Below are 25,104 nucleotides of genomic sequence, written 5' to 3'. Positions count from 1 at the left end.
GCTTTTGGGCATTGGGTTTCACACTTTTTCTGAAGTGGCCTCCAACTTCAGATCTCTTGCCTCCTGGTGTACCTGGGTTTACCAGGCCACCAGGCCCATAGCGTATTACTCTTAATCATCAGTGTCAGTTTTTGTAGAATATTGGCCATTCCTAGTTGAATTTCTTTTTTCTTTTTTTCTGGAAATACTGCTTGACAAAAAGGCTTATTTGACACAAAACAAACCAATACACAAGATCTAGAAGATTCTTATGAGCATCCTAATTCAGTCACAAAGGGGGAAAATTTAAAATAATGGCATGATTTCTGTCCCAGTATTATTTAAATAGGAGACAGAAATATCTTAGTGTCTATTGACAATTTTCCATTTGCACCAAGTGAAGTCAGTACCAGCCAATACATAAGCTGAGGATTGTAAATCCAACCATTCCACCCCATGGATGTGGTGTGCTATTCTTTCATTTCTTCCTGTAGACTGGCTTCTTATTTGCCCTCCCACATTTCTGGATCCCTTTTGAGGATCTACAAATGATGTTAGTATTCTGACTGTCCGGTAGACAGGTATATTGTGGTCTTAATTTTCATAACAGTCTTTGGCACCAGATCGTGGGGCTCTTCAGTGTAGAACTTGGCTCAGACGTTGATCAGTCCATAAAGTTCTGCTTCTTGGCTTTCCTAAATGATTTAGTCCACTGCTTTTCTTTGTTTAAGGTAAACTGTAGCCCTGGACCATGAGCTCCTGACTTGAGGGCTAAATAGTCCTTAAGTCCACAGATACCATGTTTCCTTTTTCTCAGTGCTATTTTGTAGCTTTGGGTAGACAGGCAGAATACCAAGTACAAGTCCGAAAAGGATAGCCCTTGTTACCTTAACAAATTTAGAGCCTAATAAGTGTGTGTGTGTGGGGGAAGTAATTTCAGTCAGAATCCTCAAGTCCTGGCTTTGAGGGAAAGACCCCAGTTCTTGCTTCTTCCATAGATTTATCTACCTTGTGGGAAAGGATGTATGTGCAACCCCTTTGCCTGCAATGATATGGGTTGGCATTAATGAGCTTGCGGGTGATGCACTGAAAAAAGAAGCCGCTCTTATTTTCTGCCTTGTGGACAGTTCAATGTTTGCTTCAAATCAACTTTAAGGGGAAGTAGCAGAATCACGGGAGGGAACAACCTTGCCTTCGGTACCGCGCTCTGTGCCAGCTTCACTTCCAGGGAGCTCAGGGTGGCTGTCTTCTTTGGGGGGCTTTTTCTTGCAGAAGAACTTCTTCAGCATATCCTGGATCTCCTTCTTGATTGTCTTGTGCATGTAGCCATAGATATAGGGGTGAATGCAGCACTGCAGGAAAAAGAGCCAGATTATTATAGTAATCACCCACTGGGGTACTGTGGTCTGGATATCCACCCATACGGCCAGGACTGCTAGAAAGCAGTAGGGCCCCAGAGATAGCACGTAGGAGAAAATGATGAGAAAGATCACTTTGGCAGCTTTGCACTCGTAGCACCGGGGCAGCGGAGGGTCGCTGTTGCTGTTTCGGCGACTGGCTGGCAGACTCTCCGGAATGTGCACTGCTTCCACATCATCTGCATTGAAACGGACCTCATCCTCATCAAAGTCCATGTCAATATCCCCCAAGTCAATGTTGCACTGATGGACCTCCGTCTGGCCCTCCTCTGCTTTCATGCAGCTCTCCACTTCAATTCCACATTCCCCATCCACGCTCCCATCACTGACCTCTTTGCTGCTCTTGGGGTCCACCATCCCCTCACTGATTTCCATACTCTCCACTTTGCTCTTCAGGCCGTTGACCTTGGCCTCTGTGACACCCATCTCCACCTCCACGCTGCTGCCTTCCTTAGCCTTGCCTTCCCCTTCACCCTGCCCACAGAGCTCATTCTCATCCTGGAACGCATCCTTCTCTCCTTCCCTTTCATTCTCATTCTTCACACAGTCCTTGACCCGCACCCCCAATCGGTGGCTCTTAACGTTATACAGCAAGGCATGCTGCCGCCGGGCTGCACCAAACACCACAGAGTAGCAGGCAATCATGACAATCAGGGGAACGACAAGAAAGGAGACCACACTGACAATGGTGTAGCTGGGGCTAGATCCCCAGATCATGGAGCAGAGGGCATTACGCTCATCAAAGGTAACCTGGCCCCAGCCATAGAGTGGGGGTGTGCTCTGCAAGATGGCCACGATCCACGTGCCATAGAGGAGAACGTAACCACGGCGCTGGGTCATCTTGGATGGGTAAGAGAGAGGGTGAATGATGGACAGGTACCGATCTATGGACACCACTACAATGGTGTTGACACTGGCAAAGGCAAACAGGTGGGTGAGGCTAACCAGGGCGGTGCAGAAGTGGCTATTGAGGGGCCAGAAGAGAGGCATCGAGGTGGCCACTACCCAGGGAGCCACGAGAGAAATCTGCAGCAGGTCGGTGACGAGGAGGTTAAAGATGAAGCGGTTGGTCACCTGCAGCAACTGCGGCTTGCGCTGCAACACCAGCGCCAGCACTATGTTGCCAACGAACGAGACAGCTAGGAAGATGAGCAGCACGCTCGCGCGAATGATACCGTGAGCCACGCTGATTGGCATCTTGGAGAGGGGCACGCACGGCTGGCTGCTGTTGGTCTCGCGCGTGTTGTTGGGGCAGGTGGATGTCATCCCGATGGCTGCACCGCTCCTCAGGGGAAGGGTTCACCAACTTGCCCCGTACTGGGAACGAAAGACACACGTGGGGGAGGACGTTGTTAGTCTCTCGCTGAGAGCCTTTGCACGCAGCAGCGGGGATATAAGACCCTTCCCACGGACCCCCTCCCTCCCTCCCACCTCGCTTCCCCATCACCATCGCGCGCGCGAGCGCAGCCACAATCAGGGCAGTTTCTCTGGCTCCTTCTCTTAAATCTCGGAGGGAGGGGAGGACGGGTGTCTGCCGTGTCCCTGGGGAGGGGGTGTCTCTCATTTCCTGTCATCTGTTTCTATTGCTAGTGAGGCCTGGCGGCCTCTTGTGCACTTCCTTACGCCTAATGTGTCTCACGTTGTGTCTGGGTCTTGAGAGTTTGGGTCTGTTTTGCTGGCGCATGCGCGTGCGCGCTCGTGCGCTCTTTCTACCTGAGTGTTTATCATGGTAGAATTTTGTGAATGTCCTGTATCTCGCTAGAGCACTTTTCGGGTATCTCTCACAGTGTCTCTGATGTTCTTTCATCCTTGTCTCTGTCCTCTCCCTGTTTCCCACTCGTTCGTGCTTCGTTGTGTTCGTGTTTGTTGCGGTTGCGTTATTCCCGCCTTTCCCTACTATCACTATGTCTGTTTCTGCGGGTCTTTTTCATGAGGAAACTTTCTGGGGAGCTGGGTGATTGCGATGCACCGTGTTCCTCCGTCTTTTTTCCTCTTCTTCTTTTCTAGTCGTATCTCAGTCTCTGTCTATGTTATGGAATATTATTTGCTAGTGCGCATGCTCCCTCCCGTCTAGTTTGTTCCACTGGATTTCACTGTCAGTCCCGCACATCCTCTCTGGGTTCCTAACACACCTATCCTGCCTTGAGGGCATGAGGTTTATCTCTTCCCAGCGCCACGTCTCTCCAAGTCTCTTGTTTCCTGGCTTCTATCTCAACATGACTCCCGCTGCTCAGTGGCACCTGTGCCCTACACTTTCTGGGATCATCTTTTGTCTATGTTGGCCAGCCCTCCTTTTCCCCCACCCCCCCACCGCACTGTCCTCGGCTCCTCATGCCCAACCTCGCTCGTGTGCTCTGTGTGCGCGTCGTCCTTTTTGGTCGGGCTGTTGACGCTGCACTGCGTGTCTCACCTATCTCTGCGTCTGTCTCTCCAGCTCTCTGTGTCCCAATCCCGGGACTCCGCTAAAGTCTTTCCCGTGTGTTTTGGACTGTGTGTGTGTGTGTGTGTGTGTGTGTGTGTGTGTGTGTGTGTGTGTGTGTGTGTGTGTTTGTGTGCGTGCATTTTTGATTCTCTCCAACCTTCTCCGACGGTCTCTCCCATCGTTTTTCCTCCAACTGGATCTCTGATTCTTTCCATCTCTGTCTCTGCCGACTTTATTTTGTCATGGAAACCGCCGCCGCCGCCGCCTCGGGCTTTGCGGGATAAAAAATGCCTAGTTTCTCAGCAGCGCAGCGGCAGCTGGGGCAATGCCGGGAGGATTGCTGATTGCTGATTCCTCCTGCCCCACACTCTCCGTCCTCCCTGCTTTCTGCAGCTTACCCTGGGGACGATGGCGCTGGGGGTCGGGGGAGAGAGCTGGGAGAGCATGGAGGACGGGACGCAGGGAATCTAAGAGAGACTAGGAGAGAAAGAGAATCAGAGATAGGGGATGGAGAGACAGGGAGAGAGACAGGACGAGTGAGACAGTTAGAAATGAGGAGGGACATGCAGGGCAAGTGAGAGACAGGGAGGTAGAGTTAAAAAAATAAAAAGGCCAAACAAGAGCGCGACAGAATGAAAGATTGAAACAGGTAAAAGGACAGATCGTGAGAGGTAGAAAAATCAGAGACTGTGGAGACAGGAGAGAGACAGAGAGAGACAGAGACAGAGAGAAGAGAGAGAGGGAGAGGTGGGAGAGAAAAAGAGATGAGAAGTACAGAGGGAATGAGGAAGCAGCAGCAGATTGAGCGGGAAGGGAAGAACACACTAAAGAAAGTGAGAGGGACAAACCCGAGGGGGACGGGACGGCGCTGGGGGTCCCTGAGCACGCGCGCGCCCCTCGTGCGCCTACGGGCTGCTGCACAGGGGACATTGGGGCTCCGGAGCTCACGGACCGGCCGGGCGCGGGGAACCGCGGCGCCCGCCAGGAGCACCACCGGACTGCTTACCTGTTGCTGCTGGACGCGTCGCGCTGTGACTCGGTCCCTCGGGGCTCCCCGCGCGGATCCGGCAACCTCTCGGGATGCCGGCGGGCTGCGGGACTCTCACCAAAGTGCCTGGAGTAGCGGGTGCGGCGGGCGCGGCGGGCGCGGGGTACGGAGCCTGTACCCGCACGTCCGGCCTGCGCGCCGCGCTGCAAGCTCTGAGCAGCAGCGGGGGCGCGCGGCGTCTTAAGGCAGCGCGGTGCCCTCACCTTGCGGCGCGTCCCCCCCCCCCCCTCGGTCCCCGCCCGCGCCCGTGACGCACGAGGCCACAGAGCCCAGAGGAGCTGGGCTGACGGATGTGTGTGTGTGTGTGTGTGTGTGTTTGTGTGTCTGTGTGCGCGCGCGTGTGTGTGCGTGTGCTCCAATGGACCCCGCACAGATTTTCTCACTCTGTGTCCCACCACAGGTCCCCCAAACTCACAAACTGGGGATATCTCCATAGTTGATGTTACTGCACACACACACACACACACACACACACACACACACACACACACACACACTTGCCAACTCTGAATGTTGAGCTAGGTGCTTTCCAAAGAGAGGGGATGGGACTATGGATATAACCTCCACAGCTCCCAAAGTATAAACTGCGCTTGGGCTCAGGAGAAAAATCAGGAATATGTATATGTATATATATATATATATATATATTTATATATATATATATTTAATGAATTTCTCTAGCACCTAGGAAAAGCTAAGCCGCAGGGCCTGGGAGCATTTCATGTAAGACAACCCCGCTAGCCATACTGTTATATTTAATTGAAGTCTGTCAAAATCTCTCTCTGTCTTTCTGTCTCTCTCTTTGTCTCTGTCTCTGTCTTTCTCTCTCTTGCACGCATGCTCGCACACACACACACACACAAACACAAGCTTTTTTTTTTTCTAATAGAAGAGTCAGTGGAATCATTACCCCAGCCTTGTGAGGTAAGTACTGCTATTATCTTCATTTTATAGAAACAGGAGCACAACTTGCCCAAGTTCAAGTGAATATTGCGATTGCACCTGTTCTTTCAACTAAGGCATTCTGGCATCCTCAAATACGTATTGGGTGTATGGAACACTTCAGGCCTGAGGAGGCAGCACTGCATAAAGCATTCTCCCCCATTGCCACCTCATCAGAGAAGGTGCCTCAGATCAGGGATCATTTACATTGCATTCCCCAAAGATGAGAAAGCATTTTTCTAAGCAGGAGAAAGAGAAGAGTTGGGTGGGGGGGGGGAGGGAGGAAGGATGCTTTGTATTATGGAGGTGCACAGACAAAGATAGGGCTACAGGAGATGGCAACAGACCTAGATTGCAAAGACAAATACAGTGTGCTATTGTATGCCACGGGCAGATCTAGAAAAGCCTTTAGTGCCAAACTTGGGACTTTGAACTTTATCTAGAGATCCCCTGGAGGACTGTGGGACAGCTGTATTATTATGAATAATTTTAAACACACACAAATGTAATGAATGCAATTACATAAACTTTTATGTTTCCCATCATCCAACCTGAGCAATAACATGTACTTGGTTATCCTTGTTCATGGATGGCTTTTAAGTTAGGAAATATGACAAAGTTTCTAGTTCTCCAGGGTCTCCTAGAAGCAGAGCTTGGGTGGAGGGACAGGTGGGTGTCATAATGGAGAAACGGCACAGAGGAGGCTGTAGTAGGAAGCACTAGGGGAAGGAATTGACACAGGAGGGAAATATGGCCAGCAGGCATTGAAGGTAGTATGTGATGAGCACAGGAGTGCTCAGTTGAGGGACTGGATAGTGAGACTTCTCCCTTCACATTTCCTGCCTCTGGGTTAGGGACATGAGGCATGTATATAATCAAGCCCTAGGATGCTCTTTGGATTTCAAGTCCTATATTTGCTCTTAGATCATTTGTCTTTTTTCCCCTGCTAGGCCTGATTTTTATCTTCCTAAGGTTGAATGGTTAAAAAATAAAGCCTGTTCATTTTTCCTAAAGACAGTTTCCATGATAATCACTCACAATTATTAATTCCTAGCTTCACACTGGCCATGCTGCAGAATCCTGGGTGGCACACACTGTCAAGTACCAGTTGGTTTAGACTTGATTATTTGGCAATCATTCAGGAGGCAGTCAAGCTGCTAGGAGAAGACCAGAAACAATGTCCAGTTATTTCTGACATTTCCTCCTTTTTATTTACCTTCTGAAAGTACCCTGAACTGCGGCACTCCAGCAGGGAGCATATAATGAGAGACCCACGATGTATGTGTCAAAGGTACCTTAAAGGACCAGATCGTGCAGTGTGTAGCTGTATTCCTGGGTGCTATGGCCTCTAAAGAGGAAGCCATTCTGCCTTGCCTGCAGGAGACAGTAAGAACGGCCAGGAAGCATCCAGAGAGAAATGGAAGCTACTTTTCTCTACTGGACAATGTTTGAGGGTGCTTAATTCTCTTTGTCTCCTTTACTCTCTTTCCCCTAGACTTCAGTAGTGTCCTTGAATTTCCAAGTCATGTAACTATAAGCTTGCCAACTGGGGGTATTGGGGAAAGTGGGTTGACTTCTTGCCCTGACAGCACGGTTTTGCTGGCTTAGAAGAACCCTCCAACTGGCAAGCTTCATTAGATTCTGGGGGAACTCTTAGGGGTGAAATAAAATAGTTTGAGATGATGGATGGCTGAAGAAGCTACAGAGCCCATTTCTCTAGCTTCAAAATTTAGTAGCGGCAGAAGTAAAATTGAGCTAAGTGGCATTAATGAGCCAGAACTGGAGGGCAAGAAGCCACTAAAAATGAAGGGCTTTAGGGCTTGAGCCCAATCACAACATTGTTCAGCAGTATGCTAGACTCATTTGTTTACTACTTCAGTAAGCTAAACATGTTTACCTTATTAGACCAGCAGCCTCAATTGATGTACCAGAGGAGACAGACTGAGAGACAATTGGCCCACATGGGTTTTAGTTTGAATAATAATGGTAGATGCAACAGGTCCTTATTGCCTTCTGTGTGTCAAGCACTATGCTTATGTGGTCCTATTTAGTCCTTGATGAAACTGAAGGTTAAGACAAATCAATGTAGTCTTTGCATCCAAGACATGAAACATGAAAAAAGCCCTTAAGTTTTACCCATCACTCCACTGCTCTCAAGGTACATCTTAGGGCTGTAGATGAAGCTAACTTGTGCAAAGCCCAGGGAACGATCCTCAGCTCTAACCCCCAAAAGCAAGCAAGCAATGGCGTTAAAATGTAAAAAAAAATGCTTTAGAATCAATGTAAGTGCATATAGAGTGGTTAAGTAACTTCTTCAAGGTCATATAGAATGGAAGTATTGCAGCCAATAGTTAAAACTTGTTCAGACTTTGAAACAGGGGTAATTTATAGATTATTTTAAAGTGTCTAGAAGCAAGAGAGAAAGGCTCCTGGAGATGTAGCTTAATTAAAGTCTGGAATCCATGTAAAAAGAGAACAGAAACGGCTAGAATTGTGGGAAGATAACTGCAGCTGCAATAGCAATGGCTTCTTTTTGTAAGGAACATGGTTCCTGTACATGGGGGAAATGACTAAATCAGTCAGCCTAAATTCTAACTTACATTCCTTCCCACTTACCAAGTTCATAATAAGTCAATGGGGAAAATAGATGGTTTTCGTCTGTAGTACCTACCTGTGTGAGTGTTTAAAATTTTTCAGTGTTATGAATTACTCTATGAATTACGCTGGTAGTATTCACTTAAGAGCAACCCCTAGGATCTGTGTTATAAAAAACTCAACCAAAATCAGCCATTATCTGGGTATAAGCTGATATTGCCCATTCTGCAGGCTCAGGTGTACACAAAGCTCAGGTAATACATTGACTTAGAAAAGAAAATGAGTAGAAAATAACTATATGAATTAAAATAAGCTGGAAGCTTGATTTTTTGTCTTAATTTTTTTGGCCTAGTCACTGTGTGACTTTGGGGCTCATCCCTTTTTCTGAACCTGGGGGGAGAAAAGTAAGAATGAAAGTATTACATAACCTTTAAGGTCTCTGACAGGCTGTGACCTTGAATTCCTTCTTGGATCTGGTACTGTTAAAATTCCAAAAATTAATTTGACAGAGATAGACTGTTTCTGGCCAAGAAATAATGACAGAAACTAAATTTTCCCTTCTACCTTAAACAGCTCAAAAAGTGGACAAAATATGTGAAATGCTAATTTTCAGACATTTGGAGAGCGTACAGTACAGGCTAATGATATTTAAGAAAAAGGAAATACATGAGATTGTCCAAGTTTACCACCCAGAGAGTTTTATGTGGAGGAGAAAACCAGGAAGAACTGGAAGTCTTCCTAGATTGAAGATACAGATTTCAGAATTTAAGGGAAAGCTACTGGAGGGGAGATTCACATAAAGAAAGCATTAGAAACTTATGTAATATCTCCTCAAATCTTTGGATGAATACTGATCAGTACATGAGTATGAGAAAGAACCACTTGAAAGAAGTAGGTAGAGAGGTATTTAGAGCTCATTCAGCACTGGGAATAGCTCAGTTTTCCAAAGGTTAGAGAGAAAAAAAATCCCTCATAATATCTAAAGTATCAGTTTGAATATTCAGAAGAGGATTGCCTCCGTGGTATAGATATTAGCCTTAGTATAAAATTTGCTCTTGTCCAACTAGCAAAGCTTAAGTCAAGTGTTGAAAGGATAAATCTGTTTCCAATTTAGAATAAGACTCAGCAACATTGAAAACAATATCCAACACTCCACAAGATAAAACTCACAAGGTCCAAAATAACTCGTAGCATACAAAAAAGAAGGGCTGGGAATTTGGCTTAGTGGTAGAATGCTTGCCTTGCATGCATGAAGCCCTGGGTTCGATTCCTCAGTACCACATAAACAGAAAAAGCCAGAATTAGTGCTATGGTTCAAGTGATAGAGAGCCTTGAGCAAAAGAAGCTCAGGGACAGTACCCAGGTCCTGAGTTCAAGCCCAAGGACTGATAATTATGAAAGAAATATCCTTAAGTAGAAAGAAACACATGTTAAAATTGTTTGACAAAGATATTACAGTATAATTAAAGTATAGTGTATGGACATATTTAGGAGACACATGAACCAAAATCTTGCTTCTAGAAATAAAAAAAGTTTGATATAAATATACTGGGTGACTTTATTAGTTTAGCAGATACTATAGAAAAATAGATTAGTCAACTTGGACAATAGCAATAGAAACTGTTCAAAACAAAACAAAAAAGAAATATATGAGATGTGAGGATAACTTCAAGTGACCTAACATATGTACAATTGGAGTCCTAGAAAGAGAATTGGGTGCCAAAATATTATGGAATCAAAGAATGGTTGAAAGGTTTCCAAATATAATAAAAGCTATAAACTCCCAGATCCAAAACTCTAAACAAAATTCAAGTACAAAGCTATGGAAAAGATGAGGGAGAACAGTGGAAGGGGTGACATTGATCAAGGTACCTTAGACTTACAAACTGATTTGTTGAATTGAACCCCCCTAAATATAAAATAAAAAGAATCATGGAAAAAACCACAAAGCATTCCATGTTTATAGTTTTTCCTTAAGTCCTTGTCATATGTATGGTGAGTATTTGTACAAACTATAACTCGCAGGTACCATTTTTGGAGTAGAAAACTGTACAGTCATATTGAAAGTTCTTTGGTTAAACGATGGTAAATGTTTGCCTACCACATGGCCCAGCCTTTCTACTTCTTTTTTTTTTGGGGGGGGGGGGGTCTGGTCATGGGGCTTGAACTCTGGGCCTGGGCGCTGTCCCTCAGCTCTTCAGCTCAAGGCTAGTGCTCTACTACTTGAGCCACAGCGCCACTTCTGGCTTTTTTCTTTTTTGCTTATGTGGTGCTGAGGAATCGAACCCAGGGCCTCATGCATGCAAGGCAAGCGCTCTACCACTGAGCCACCTTCCCAGCCCCCAGCCTTTCTACTTCTAAGAGAAACAAAAGCATTTCCCCATGCAACAGTATATAGAAGGCCTGGGTGGCGGCTCACACCTGTAATCCCAGCTACTCAGGGGGCTGAGATCTGAGAATCGGGGTCCAAAGTCAGCATGGGCAGGAAAGGCCGTGACACTCTTATCTCCAATAAACTACTCTGAAAACTGGAGGTGGTACTGTGGCTCAAGTGGTAGAGCTCTGCCCTTGAGCTGAAAAGCTGAGGGACAGCGCCCAGGCCCAGCAACTGACAAAAAGAAAAAAAAATATATATATGATTTATAAGATCCTTTTTGTGTACTTTAAAAACTGGAAGCTAGGTACAGTGATACATGATTGTAACCCCAGCACTCATGAAACAGAAACAGGAAGATCATTAAGTTTGAGGCCAGTCTGGGCTTCATAGCAGGATCCTGCCTCAATACAAAAATACAACAAAACACTGACAACAGCCCTAATCTACATCAACAAATGAATGATATATCCATATATTGGAATATTATTCAGCCAAAAAGGACAACACAATTTTAATATATGCAATAGTGTTTGAATGTCAAAATAATTGTTCTGGGTGAAATAAACTAGACCAACCAAAGTATAAATATTGGTATGTTAAGGGGAGATATAGAAAGACAAATCTTCAGGCTGATCCTACTTACGTAAAATTCTGGCAATGGAAGCTAATCGAAAGTGACATGTAGCACAGTTGTGGTTGTATTGGGCTAACTGATAAGAGAGAGGGAAAGAGGATTAATTATAAAAGCATCTAAAGAATCATTTGGAGGGGATGCAAATATTTGTTACCTTGGTTATGATGATAGGGACGTACCTAGATTAAAGCCAATCAAATTATACTCTTTAGATACTACACTTTAATCTACATTTATTATACTGGAATAAGATTGTTGTAAAAGAAGGTACTTGGGGGAAAATCTTATATCTAATGGTTTGAATGTCTAGGGTATTTTACCTAGTATTAGAGCTGAATGACGTTTTTATCTCATGGGGACCAGTGGGCCCCAGAGCACCACTATCTTGGCTCTCATCATTCTGTTCATGGATTGTGGTATTCAGCATCCTTGCTCTATCTTTCCTCTGTGATAGGAATGCTATATGAGCACTTCCTAAAGACTTGCAAAATGAGAGTCCATCTTTCTTAAAGCAGTCTAACATCTCCCAGTTACTGAGGAATTATACTTGATCTAACACTTCCCTTCTTCCAGTTCATTTCATGACTGTTGTAAGGTAGAGGCTATGATTAGCTTTGTTCCCAGACAGGGACTCAAAGGCTCGGAAAGAAGTTGTGGCTTCACACAGCAGCATGAAAGTTTGGAATTTGACTGTATGACTCACTCTGACTTTAAAGCTAGATCCTGAAAGTTATGCTATTTTGATTCAGTATCTTAAGGATTTAAAAAAATTATGTATCACTGAGGTGCAAAGGATTATATATATTTTGTTTCATGTAATTGTCACAATTTTGTGAGGTGGGTATTATTAATATTTCATATTGAAGAGATGAGAAAGGGCACAAAGAATGTACACAATTTGTTTCTCTACCTACTTGGTTCATTGTCACCTCTCGGGTGCCAGGAGAGCCTTAAACAGCTTCATCCTAGAACCATGGCTAATTCTTTGGATCTATCTGTCCAGACACTAAAGTATCTGCCATGACCTAGATTCAGTATTAGGTACCAGGAGCATTAGAACAGCCTATTCTCTGTAGAAACAGCCTATTCCTTGATCTTCCTTGAGTGGAAGATCTGGATGGGCAGAACTGCCAAAGCATTAATTAATAATGGATATTTCAAGTATCAAACTGCTCAAACCTCTCATATTACTGTGCGGAAAAATATAAAGATAGTAGAGTTTTCACACAAAATTTTATTTTGTTTGTCACTGCATTAAGGCATTTTGAAATTGGACTTCATGCAACAGTACAAACACTGAGATTGATGATGGTTGAGAACCAAAGAGAGCGTTGGAGCCTGTGGCTTAACCAGACAAAGGCCATTCCTCAAATGTGCCCAGGTGTATTGTTTGAGCTGGTAGTGTTGTTTGTTGGCTGGAGAGATGGTATTCAAATGCCTCCAAAGGGAGCCCACAGGAAATAAAAATTTTGTTTCTACAGTTAGGAAAATATTTCTGCCAGGCTCAGATATTAGCACTAGTGGGGGAAGTATCCTGGTTAGGCTGAACTGTAATGGCCATATAAGATTTTGAATTTCTGCTCAGAGGAAGTGTGGTTGGCACTTTTGCAGAAGTTGTGTGTGCAAATTTCTTCAGGATCATTCTGTGACTGTAGTATAGCGCCTGGAAAACAGTCTGTACTGGTTTATAGGAGTTGGTTATTAAATTTATCAGCTCTTTTTTTTTTTTTACAAGCAATAATTAAAAATCAAATTATAGTTAAATTATATTTGAAACAAAGGCACAAACAGTCAAAACACATCCTATGCTATTTCTTTTTCATCTTTGGTTACTATCTGTGACCTCACTGTGGTTATTTAGGCTTGTTGTATTTGTGCACTGCTAATATTCTACAGCAGTGAGTTATTATACATCTCTTCCAAACCTTGCCTTCACTGACGACACATTGCTTTCTCGAAAACAACTATGAAAATATTTTACTGTGCAAATCAGCAAGCATTATGAATCAGGACTTTTTTTCTATAAGAACCAGATACTAAGCATTTAGCGGCATCATTTTCTGCACTGCACTTTATTTTTTTAAAATCAATTCTTACCAGAATATAATTTGTATACCATACTATCATTCATTTAAAGTGTATAGCTCAACTGATACCTGTATTTTCACAAACATGTGCAACCACCACCAATAGTCAACTTTAGAATATTTCCATGGCTAAAAATTATAATAAGTGAAGTAAGCCAGGCCTAAAGAAACTCTGTATTTTCACAAACATGTGCAACCACCACCAATAGTCAACTTTAGAATATTTCCATGGCTAAAAATCATATTAAGTGAAGTAAGCCAGACCCAAAGAAACATAGGTCCCATGGTTTCCCTTATTTGCAATATCTAGTATATGTCTGAATCAAGCAAAAAAGGTCAGATAAGGTAATGTTAGGGAAATGAACCCTAAGATATGTATTCAAATGCTTTTTTTCTTTCAGGTGATTGTTTCTAACATATTTATAAGATTATTTCTTTGTTGCTTTGTATGTCCCTCCCCCATGGTATAACCCCTGCTTTTTGAGGTTGGCATAATTTGTGGAGGAGAAGGGGAAAAACAAATTGTTTAAATAGGGATACAGGTGGATCCATTGCAACAATGAGATGTACAAGTCGTTATGTGGAAAAACGAACTTTACAACTTTGGTGGGGGGGAGGGGAGGAGGATGGGAAGGGATGGGAAGGGGAAACAAAGGAGGAGGCTACAATGCTTGATAGGAAATGTACTCATTATCTTGCCCATGTAATTGTAGCCCCTCTGTACAGTATTTTCACACACAAAAAAAGAATATTTCCATGGCTTCCAAAGAAATCCTATAACCTTTTCTGGGCAGTTTTCAATCTTCTCATACCTTCCAGCTTCTGGAAACCATTCATCTACGTTTTCTCTCTATGAATTGGCCCATTTTGAAGATTTCACGTTAATGAACTCACACACTATCTGGTCTTTTGTGATTGGCTACTTTTGCTAAGTGTAATGTTTTCAACATTCACCCATGTTGTCACATCTATCAGTCCTTCATCTACTTATAACACTACATAATATTTCAGTGCATAGCTATCTCACATTTGGCTGGTCAGTTCATCAGCTGATGGACATTTGGGCTGTTTCTAAGTTCTGGTTGCTATCAATAGTACTGTTTTAAACATTTCTAGGGAAGCTTTTTTTTTTTTTTTGTCTGCCATGGGTCTTGAATTTTGGGCCTGGGTGCTGTCTCTGAGCTCTTCAGCTCAATGCTAGTGTTCTACCACTTGAGCCACAGGGCCACTTCCGGTTTTCTTGTGGTTCATTGGAGATAAGAGTCTCACGGACTTTCCTGCCCGGGCTGGCTTTGAACAGCAATCATCGGACCTCAGCCTCCTAAGTAGCCAGGATTACAGGTGTGAGCCACTGGCACCTGGCTAGAAGCTTTTGTTTTAATACCTGTCTCCAATTCTTTTGAGCATATGCTTAACAGTGGAACTATAGGTCATATAATTATTTTGTTAAACTTACTGAGGATGTGTCAAATTGTTTTCCATCATAGTTGTACTATTATACATGTCTACCTACAAGGTGAAAGAGATCTTTTCTGTCCACAGTCTCACCATCACTTGTCAATTTCAGTTTTGATCAGAACTATGTGAAGTGATATCTCATTGTGGTTTTGAATTACATTTCCTCCTGATTAAGATGTCAAACATGTGCCTATTACCAATGATAAACCTTCCTTGGAGAAATGTCTATTAGGATCCTTCAGTTGAATTCTTTTAAAAGATTTGTGTCCTCTCCAGATGCCGGTGGCTCATGCCTGTAATCCTAGCTACTCAGGAGGCTGAGATCTGAGGATCACGGTTCAAAGCAAACCCTGGCAGGAAAGTCCACGAGACTCTTATCTCCAATAAACCACTTAGAAAAATGGGAGTGGCGCTGTGGCTCAAGAGGCAGAGTGCTAGATTTGAGCTGAAGAGCTGAGGGACATTGCCTTGGCCCAGAGTTCAAGCCCCATAACTGACCAAAAAAAAAAAAAAAAGATTTCTGTACTCATAACGGCCTTGCATAGTGTGTGCTAGGATTCTTATCTTCCAGTTGAGACAACTGATGTCCTCCAAATTTGATACTTGTTCAACTTGCGCCTAGTTTGAAATGGAGCTGAGATTTGAATGTATAACTCCATGATATTCCACTGTTTCCAAGGCCCTTGAACTGGTGCTTACAGGCTAACACTTGACAAGTACCTATTGTATTGGATGAAGAAATCTAGTCTGGATTCTAGTCTTGGCCCTGTTCTGGTGCCTCCATATACTCAACTCTCAAAGGGGACCTCTGTGTTATAGTCACTTGGTCTAACAGCAGAAGTGACCCTTTCATGTAAGGTGCTAGAGCCTCAAGGATTTGTACAAAGGAGGCTTGATTGCTCAGTGTGTTATTTTGAGTGGTTAATGGGATTCTTTTTTCTCAGAGCATTATGTTACACTTGCCTACACCGATGCTCACCTGCTACTTTGCAGCCCACTCACACAGCCTCTCAGCATCTTCCTGCAGTTTAATCTAAAGAGCTTAACATGTTACTACCAAGAAGGGTTGGGTGTTGCCTGGAAACCTGAAGGTTTTACTAGGCTGACTCTCTACATCAATCTTGAGTAAGTCAAAAAAGACAGATCCCTCTACTAGTTTTTAGGATGAGCCCGTAGCATCTATATTGCTCTCCCTAGAGGTCAGAATTATCCTTATGCTTCCTGTCCCTATGTTTATTATTTCTTCTGTATGTATGACATGTCCAGAATAAGCAAATTCACAGAGATAGAAAGTAGATGCCTGGTTACCAGGGAATGGGAGGTATTGATAAACAGAAAACCGTTAACTAAAGTTAGGGAGTTTGTCTTGAAAACCATGAAAATATTCTAAAGTTGATTGTGGAGATGGTTTCACATATCTGAGAATATAATCAGGGACCCATGATCCCATAGCGATTTGGCACTATTTCAAAAGTTTCTAGCAGGGAACCAGTGGGTCATGCTTGTAATCCGAGCTAATCAGGCTGCTTAGATCTGAGGATGGAGGTTTAAAGCCAGCCCAGTCAGGAAAGTCTGTGAGATACTTATCTCCAATAAACCACCAGAAAACTGGAAGTGGCGCTGTGGCTCAAGTGGTAGAGTGCTTGTCTTTCAGCTGAAGAGCTCAGGGGACAGCACCCAGGACCAGAGTTCAAGGCCCACGATCGATGAAAACAGTTTCTGTTCTCATATTCCTTTTTTTTTTTGCTAGTCCTGGGGCTTGAACTCAGGGCCTGGTCACTGTCCCTGAGCCACAAGGCCACTTCTGGCTTTTTCTGTGTATATGGTACTGAGGAATGAAACCCGGGGCTTCATGCATGCTAGGCAAGCACTCTACCACTAAGCCACACTCCCAGTCCCTCATATTCCTTTTTGTGTGTTTTTACAGTTTTAAACTTATTGACCAACCATGACTCTTTCTTGTGTAAATAACTGTGTAAATGGTCACTGAACTCATCTTGGTTATGAAAACGATTTTCAACCAGCACCTTTAAAAGCCTACCTTCTGAATAGAATTCATGTTGGTAATGTTTCTAGCCTTTGTTCTAGGGGCTCTTGGTAAGGACAGGTTGTATCCTCTGAAATTTCCCCTAAACTATACCTTATCTCCTTAGGCTTGGATGCATCACCTGGATCTTCTCTAGTTACTTTGGTGTCCACTGAGTTTTAGTTTGCCTCTTCTTTTCTCCTTTTTGGGAATATCTGTTCCTTTTGCTTGAGTCATTCTTCCATTTGAAGAAAAAAATATTTCCTACTGTACATGTCTTTCATTCAGCTATTTAGTTGCTCAAAGATACATTTTTGTCAGTGTCTGGCATTGTCTTAGCATACCATGGATTTTTCAATAAGATTTAAAAGACTGTCTAGAGGATTCTGTGATTATTGAACTGCTCTCCTGTTCTTTCCAAGCTAATGTTCATATTGTTTAGAGGTCCTTTTGCTAGAATGAAGTGCTGGGTAATTTCCTTTGGCTTTCCTTCTCCCACTGGTTGGCTGGGAATATCACTTTTAAGGGCTTCACTCAAAACTGCCTTGTGAATCAATGTTACTGATGATAGCTCTCCATCTTCCATAGGAATCTGGGGTTGAGGAAGAGGCTGGAGAAGGTCCATGGGTCATCTGTAGGATTAGGAAATCTGGCTTCTAGACTGTCACTGTGTTAATCAGTTTGGGCTTCAATAACAAAGTACTGTATACTGGACAAAAAATATTTATTCCTTATCATCTGCAAACTGAAATTCTGAGATCAGGGGGCCAGTATGGTTGAATTCTGGTGAAGACTCTTGTAGATTACACAGCACTCTCTGTCATGTCCTCACATAGTGGGAGGAGAGCTAAAGAGCTCTCTGAAGTCCGTTTTTAAGGTCACTAACCAAATTCATGACAACTCCATTTATATGACCTATTAGCCTCCCTTGAAACCTTACTTTCTCATATGATCACACTGATGGTTAGAATATCAATACACTAATTTTGAGGGTGCACAAATACATTTGGTCCATCTGATAGTAAACATACCATTTTCCTTCTCTGGAAAAAGTTTTCCCCGTGTTAGTGAAGTTGATAGGTCCACAGGAACAATCTTTGTCCTAATGATTCCACTGTCATCACTACCTTTTCAACGTGTGTTATCACCCATAAGTAAAGAGTTCACCAATTGACATAGCACTAAGCAAAATTTTTGAACTCTTTGGTAAATATTTCTGACTTTTGGCTTCAGATTTGGGGTGACTCAGTCCTGTTGATACGTAAGCTTTTCCACAAGGACTATGGAGCGTTGCTAACCAAGGTTAGCTTTTTGAAAACAGTGATTCTTATATTGATAGTTACTTTTTGGATAAGGGACTCCTTTGAGAAGTTGAGAGAAGCTAACTATCCTGTGTGTGGAGAATTGTGTGCGTGGGTACGTGTGCATGTGTACACACAAACATATGCCATGAATCTAAACATGTTTTCAGGCAAGAGCTTCATAGATCTATGAAGGCAATCTTGGGACCCTAGTTAGCAACTCTGCTCTGGAAGATAGTGTTTAGTCTGCATTGAGCTCCATATCTTCCCTTAGAGCTTGGCTGTCCTCTGACATTATGGACCAGGATGTATGTTATCAATAAATTAACAGAATTGAAATAGAGCCTTACTTTTTTCTGGACAGTAATTCAATAGCTGAGAAGCTTACTAAGCCTATCACTACAAAGGAGAGGGAATGGGGATTGAGTGGGCAATTTCTTTTTTTTTTTTTTTTTTGGTCTGGTCATGGGGCTTGAACTCTGGGATGGGCACTGTCCCTCAGCTCTTCAGCTCAAGGCTAGCGCTCTACCACTTGAGCCACAGCGCCACTTCCGGCTTTTTTCTTTTTGCCTATGTGGTGCTGAGGAATCGAATCCAGGGCCTCAGGCATGCAAGGCAAGCGCTCTACCACTGAGCCACCTTCCCAGCCCAGACTGGGCAATTTCTCACACCACCTCACATCAAAGTGTTTTCCTCAAGGGAAGAGTTGCTGGTGGACATGGAATGACTATGGTTGGGCAATGAGGAAGGAACTCCATTACTTTCTATTATACCAGCCAGAATCTATGAAAAACTGCCAATAAGACAAATAGCCAGGTGCTGGTGGCTCACACCTGTAATCCTAGCTACTCAGGAGGCTGAGATCTGAGGACTGCAGTTCAAAGCCAGTCTGGCAGGAAAGTCTGTGAGACTCTTATCTTCAATTAACCACCAGAAAATCGGAAGTGGCGCTGTGGCTCAAGTGGTAGAGTGCTCACTTTGAGTTGAAAAGCTCAGGGACAGCACCTGGCTTGTATACATTTTTTTGGGGTCAGCTGTGGGGCCTGAACTCTGGTCCTGGATGAAGATGTCATGTCTTCCTGTAGAAGACCTTGTTTGCTCATCTGGGCCACCCTGGATTGTAAAAGAAATGTTCAAATCCCAGCTCATATTTGAAAGAGTTGGACAATAATTACTAAGACATTGTGTGGAGTAGTCAGATACATCCTTCCTGTCACTGGATTTGATTCAGTTTTGAAGCAGAAAGTTGTTTGTAAAGGCTGTGTTGCGGTGGACTACTGGTTGGATTGACACTATGGTGAATAATGATGGAGCTCTGGAACAACATCGGCTAGTTTGATAACAGTAGAGAAAAATCCGTTTGGATCCAATAGGTAGAAGAAAAAATGGATTAACTAATTGAAGTTAGATGTATCAACTTTGAGCATCTGCATGGAACCATGGCTTCAACCTTTGTTTTGACCCCTTAGTGTTGAACCCTTCCAAAGAACCAGAGTGGCAGCTGCAGTGTAAGTATTACAGGGGGAGAGTCCTACTTTCCCCATGGTGAATTCAAGTATAGGACAAGTCAATGGGGCTTGGAGACCAAATAGCTTTCTTTGGCCAAATATTGCACTTTTCCTGCCTAAAGGCAACATGTTCTTTCTGTGGGTGGTTGTGGACATGCTCATGGGATAACCTGGGAACTGTTTATAATCATGCACTTCAGAGGCAGTAGGGGGTCACCTGCTACTAGTGAGCCATTTGCCATCACTTACCTCATTAAAGTAGTCTCATCCTTTCCTATCTACTTACGTCTCTCTCTCTCTCCTTCCTTCCTTCCTTCCTTCCTTCCTTCCTTCCTTCCTTCCTTCCTTCCTTCCTTCCTTCCTTCCTTCCTTCCTTCCTTCCATCCTCCCTCCCTCCCTCCCACCCTCCCTCCCTCCCTCCCTCCCTCCCTCCCTCCCTCCCTCCCTCCCTCCCTCCTTCTTTCCTTCCTTCCTTCCTTCCTTCCTTCTTTCCTTCCTTCCTTTCTTCTTCTTCTTTTTCTTTCTTTCTTTTTTTCTTTCTTCCTTCCTTCCTTTCTTCCTTCTTCTCTCCTTCCCTCCCTCCTTCCCTCCCTCCCTCCCTCCCTCCCTCCCTCCCTTCCTCCCTTCCTCCCTCTCTTCCTCCCTCCCTCCCTTCCTTTCTTCCTTCCTTCCTTCCTTCCTTCCTTCCTTCCTTCCTTCCTTCCTTCCTTCCTTCCTTCCTTCTCCCTCTTCCTGTTTCCTTCTCTCTCTTCCTCTCCTTTAGTGTCTTTATGGCCAAGAACATTGAGGAGCCAAGTTGAGATTGGGTGATTAAAATGGAAAAATGTGTGCAGGTCTGGTGAATTAATGAAATAACTCATTACATTGGTGGTAGCTCCTTCAGTTTGGCTGCACTGATTCAACAGTTGGATCTTTGCTATTCAATGTTAGACCAGGTCACTTCCCCTCGGTCAACTTTAGCAAGTCCAGACTCAACTGCTGGAGCTTTGTTCAGCAGAGGCAATTCTAAAAATGAAATTGTTCATTTTATTTTCTACAGATGTTAAAATGGAGGCTGTATGGGAAAGGTGCTTGTCTACTGTGGTTGACTTTCATTTCTGGCTCAAATGTCTTATTCCATGCTCTTCTACGCAGGGAATGAGAGTCTTATGACTGTGTATTTGTGAGATTTCTTTTTCCTTTTCTTTTTTTTTTTTTTTTCCTTCCGGTCATGGGGCCTGAACTCTGGGCCTGGGCGCTGTCCCTCAGCTCTTCAGCTCAAGGCTAGAGCTCTACCACTTGAACCACAGCGCCACTTCTGGCTTTTTTCTTTTTGCTTATGTGGTGCTGAGAAATCGAATCCAGGGCCTCATGCATGCAAGGCAAGCGCTCTACCACTGAGCCACCTTCCCAGCCCTCTTTTTCCTTTTCTTAAAAAAATTATTATAAAGGTGATATACAGAGGGTTTACCATGTCATCAGTCAGGTAATGAATCAGGTAATTAGTACATTTCTTTTTGGACACTGTTACCTATTCTTTAGCTCTCTCCTAGTTTTTCCCTTCCTTCCCCACCTTCTTTTTGTTTTTGATGTGTGCCATTTGAGTAAAAAATGGACATCTGACCCAAGCATGATCCCTACCTAATCTGGTACTAAGGATTTTGTCTAAGAGTAGCCTTTGTCATAGCATGTACACTATACTTGCCGGATTTGGAGTACCAGAATTTCAAGAGGCTTGGTCAATTGGTTGTGAAAGGAGAATGGACAAGTGATGGAAGTCACTACTGGGCACCAGTTGCTCATGCCTGTGTTCCTAGCTACTGAGGAGGCTGAGATCTGAGGATTGTGCTGCAAAGCCAGTTTGGAGAGAGAAATCTGCATGCTTCTTGTATCCAGTTAATCACCAAACAGTCAGAAGTGGAGGTGTGGCTCAAGTGCCAGGCTTGAGTGCAAAAGCCAAACAAGAGCGTGAGACCCCGAGTGCAAGCCCCAGTACTGGCACTCCCCCACAAAAATAAGAGATGTGAGACAATGTGATACATGAGAGAGAGAATTATGAGAGGAGCAAGTACCCAGGGACATGCTGCCCTCTCTTCACTTTTTCATTTGTATTTTTATTGGAAAAATTTCAAACGTGTGCAAAATAAAAGACAATAGCGAAATAAGCCCTGTGTACTCATCACTGAGCTGAAGCTATCTATCATGGCAGCTTTGAAGTCTCTATGGATTTACCTTTCCTGGACCTTGCATACATAGTAGAATAATGCAATATGCAGCCTTTTGTATCATGCTTGTTATCCATAGCATAATGTATCAAACTTTATCCATAGATAAGTGTACTATGGATTAATAGCTCACACATTTTTTAGGGAGAATCATATTCTGTTGTATAGATGTAGGATGTCTTTGATATGCATTATGGTTGATTTCACTATTTGGCTAGTGTGAAGAACGTTTAGATATTTACTCCTACAGAATTTTGAAGCATGCACTTGTTGTATCATATTATATGGAAGTATTTCAGTATGTTTGTGTATAAATTAAACACAGTAGTTTTTTTCTGTGTGCTAGTACTGGGGCTTGAACTGAAGATTTCGTGCTCTTGCTTAGCTTTTTGGTTCAAGGCTAGCACTCTACTGCTTGGAGATAAGGAGCCTCATGAACTTTCTTCCTGGACTGGTTTCAGAGTGTGATTCTTAGATGTTAGCCTCTGAGTACCTAGGATTAAAGGTATGAGCCATCAGCTAGATCATCTGGCTAGATCAGGTTTTATCTGGATAGTTCTTTCAGTCTGAATTTTACTTATTGCACCCCTATGATATCATTTAACATGTCCCTCTGTTCCGTGTATGTCTTGTAATTGGTAGATTGATGACATTCACACTTGCTTTCTGGCAAGATAGCATTATGTGTTTCTATCAAGAAGCTGGCCATGTCTAACTTGACTCTTTTTGTGATGTTAGCATCCAATGTGGATCACTGAGCAGATTTAGTCATTTGGGAGGTGGATCCATTTTTGAATAAAGCTGGAAAGACATTCTCTGAGCCCTTTTAACCCAAAGCAGCAAACTAGCTGTGAATCTCATGGCTAAACTTTGATAGTAGCTCAAGAATGGCTAAAGGATATGGAAACTGAAGCCTCTGCAAATGTGTACACTTTAGAGGAAGCCACCTGGGCAATGAACATTGTCTAATGTCTCTTCTATCCAGACTTTTTGAAGGCCCAGCTATTGGGTAATAATGGTCATATGTTGTCTTGTTGCTTTTCCATCTACTCCCCACCCCCATCCCATTTTCTCAACATCAGTTCTTATTCCTTGTCCTTATTCCCATTGCTTCTGAGTAGCAGGCACCAAAGTGCAGGATGGGAGAGTGGTACCCAACCCACTGACTCTGATTGCTATGTAATATTCCAAGTATATTCTTTTAACTGATGGAGAACATAGAAATCTGCTGAACATCTTTCCTTTTTTTTTTTTTTTTGGTGCTTGTGCTTAGGGCTTGAGTGCTGTCTCTGAGCTTTTGTGTTCAAGGATAGTGCTCCACTACTTGAGCTAAAGCCCCACTTCTGGCCTTTTCTTGATTAATTAGAAACCTGAGCTGCCTTCAAACTGTGATCCTCAGATTTCAGCCTCCTGACTAACTAGGATTGCAGGTGTGCAAAAGTGTTTCCTTTTATGATTACTTTGTATTGAGCTTCCAATAGCATAGATGAGTAAGTACCTGTTATCAAAATTTCAGGTACACAGAAGAGATGAAACAGGGATCCAAATAAATAAACTATAGGAGGGACACAATACACATTTTAATAATTCTGTAGTCTTTTTTTTTTTTTTTGGTTGGTCGTGGGGCCTGAACTCTGGGCCTGGGCGCTGTCCCTCAGCTCTTCAGCTCAAGGCTAGCCCTCTACCACTTGAGCCACAGCGCCACTTCCGGCTTTTTCTGCTTAGATGGTGCTGAGGAATGGAACCCAGGGCCTCATGCATGTGAAGCAAGCACTCTACCACTGAGCCACCTTTCCACCCTTCTGTAGTCTTTTTAACCATACTTGGCAGGAGAGTTGTTTGAAATAAAGTTGTAAACCAGAAGAAACAGTAAACAATGACCATCTGTTTAATTGGTGACAACAGATAGATGTTGTAAGAAGGGCTCCAGCTATACTTCAATTTCACAACTCAGAATGTGCCCGTGTGTCCAGAGCTGCCATGATTCTCTTCATACTGTGACACAGGATAGACTAAGACCATTGGAGATGGAAATAAGCCAGCTGCTACATCAGGACTCATGGATTAAGTGCTGGCCCAGGTCAGAGGCAGTAGAAGTTGGTGGGAGCTGAAGGCTCTGGAGGCGGGGGTGGGGGTAGGGGTGGGGATCAGATCCTGGCATTGTCAGCTCAGAGTAGTGTTCTTGGTGATAACTCTGGGCTCACTGGACATTTTTCTAGTCTCTTGTACTCAGAAAGCAGATGTTGCGAAGACTGGTAAGAGCCATTGTCCAAGAGTCTGAAAGAAAACTCTGAGGGCACTGCCGAGTGTGGTAAGTGCCACTACTTCCTGGCTTAAGTCAGGTTTGCTTCAAGCAGCCTGAGATACAGTGCTCACAGGGAATAAGAGTTCTGGGGACATTTCCAAAATGGAAATGGACTAGAGCCACAGGTATTTTTATGAACTCATATGCATACTTTTAGCTGCAATATTTCCTGTTGGCTTGAAGAAGTGTGTAAGCAGCCATTTGACAGCTGTGCTCTCCATCAGTGACCAGATGTAAAAAGAACATGGTTCTCTGTGAGCGTGGGCAGGTTCTATAACCTCTCCTAGCCTCAGTTTCCCTGACTGTGATGTGGAACTCAGTAGGTCTCCTGAGATTGCTTTGAACATTAAATAAGGGCCTTGGTGTGAACATGCTCAGAGCAGTGGAGGGTAGATACTAGGTGCTGTCTTGATGGTTATGTTTCAGTTCCACAATGCTCCAAACAGAAAGCCCTGCAGGACGAGAGACCTCTGCGTGTGTTAGATAGGCACACTTCGGTGCAGAGCCAGCTCTGTGAGACCGCGATGTGCCTCAGGATAGGGTCTGATGGCAATTGCTCATTCCTAGAAGTTTAAAAATGACATTTGGTTGAGCTTCGGTAGGTATGTATGGATACTTCCTCTTCCTTCATTTGTGTTTTGCTGCGCTGTCATTAGATATGATCTGTCCGCATGTTCCTGAGAAATGCACACCCCTCCCTGTGAGCCGCAGCGGGGGGGGGGCGGCAATCTGGGTGTAGTGTGGGCAATGATCTGGGGTTCCGGTGGGCTCATCCCCACTCTCTCCCAGCCCCTAGGAAG

At 43.7% G+C, this 25,104-nt stretch overlaps 1 protein-coding gene across 1 annotated transcript; it reads right to left on the bottom strand.

Annotated features, from left to right (window-relative positions):
• Nucleotides 1-1,130: 1,130 nt before the first annotated feature.
• Nucleotides 1,131-2,663, bottom strand: Gpr101 (G protein-coupled receptor 101). Its single transcript, XM_042667574.1, has one exon. The coding sequence runs from the start codon at nucleotides 2,661-2,663 to the stop codon at nucleotides 1,131-1,133; it is 1,533 nt and encodes a 510-aa protein (XP_042523508.1).
• Nucleotides 2,664-25,104: the final 22,441 nt, after the last annotated feature.

This window comes from Dipodomys spectabilis, unplaced genomic scaffold, assembly GCF_019054845.1.
Source record: "Dipodomys spectabilis isolate Male_0828 unplaced genomic scaffold, ASM1905484v1 ptg000414l, whole genome shotgun sequence".
Lineage (NCBI taxonomy): Eukaryota > Metazoa > Chordata > Mammalia > Rodentia > Heteromyidae > Dipodomys > Dipodomys spectabilis.
The sequence above is the reverse complement of the archived record's forward strand: the minus strand, read 5'-3'. Positions and strand labels throughout refer to the sequence as shown.

Bases quoted from the DNA above. Each gene is read 5' to 3' on its own strand.
- Gpr101 (XM_042667574.1), bottom strand. From the start codon at position 2,663: ATGACATCCACCTGCCCCAACAACACGCGCGAGACCAACAGCAGCCAG.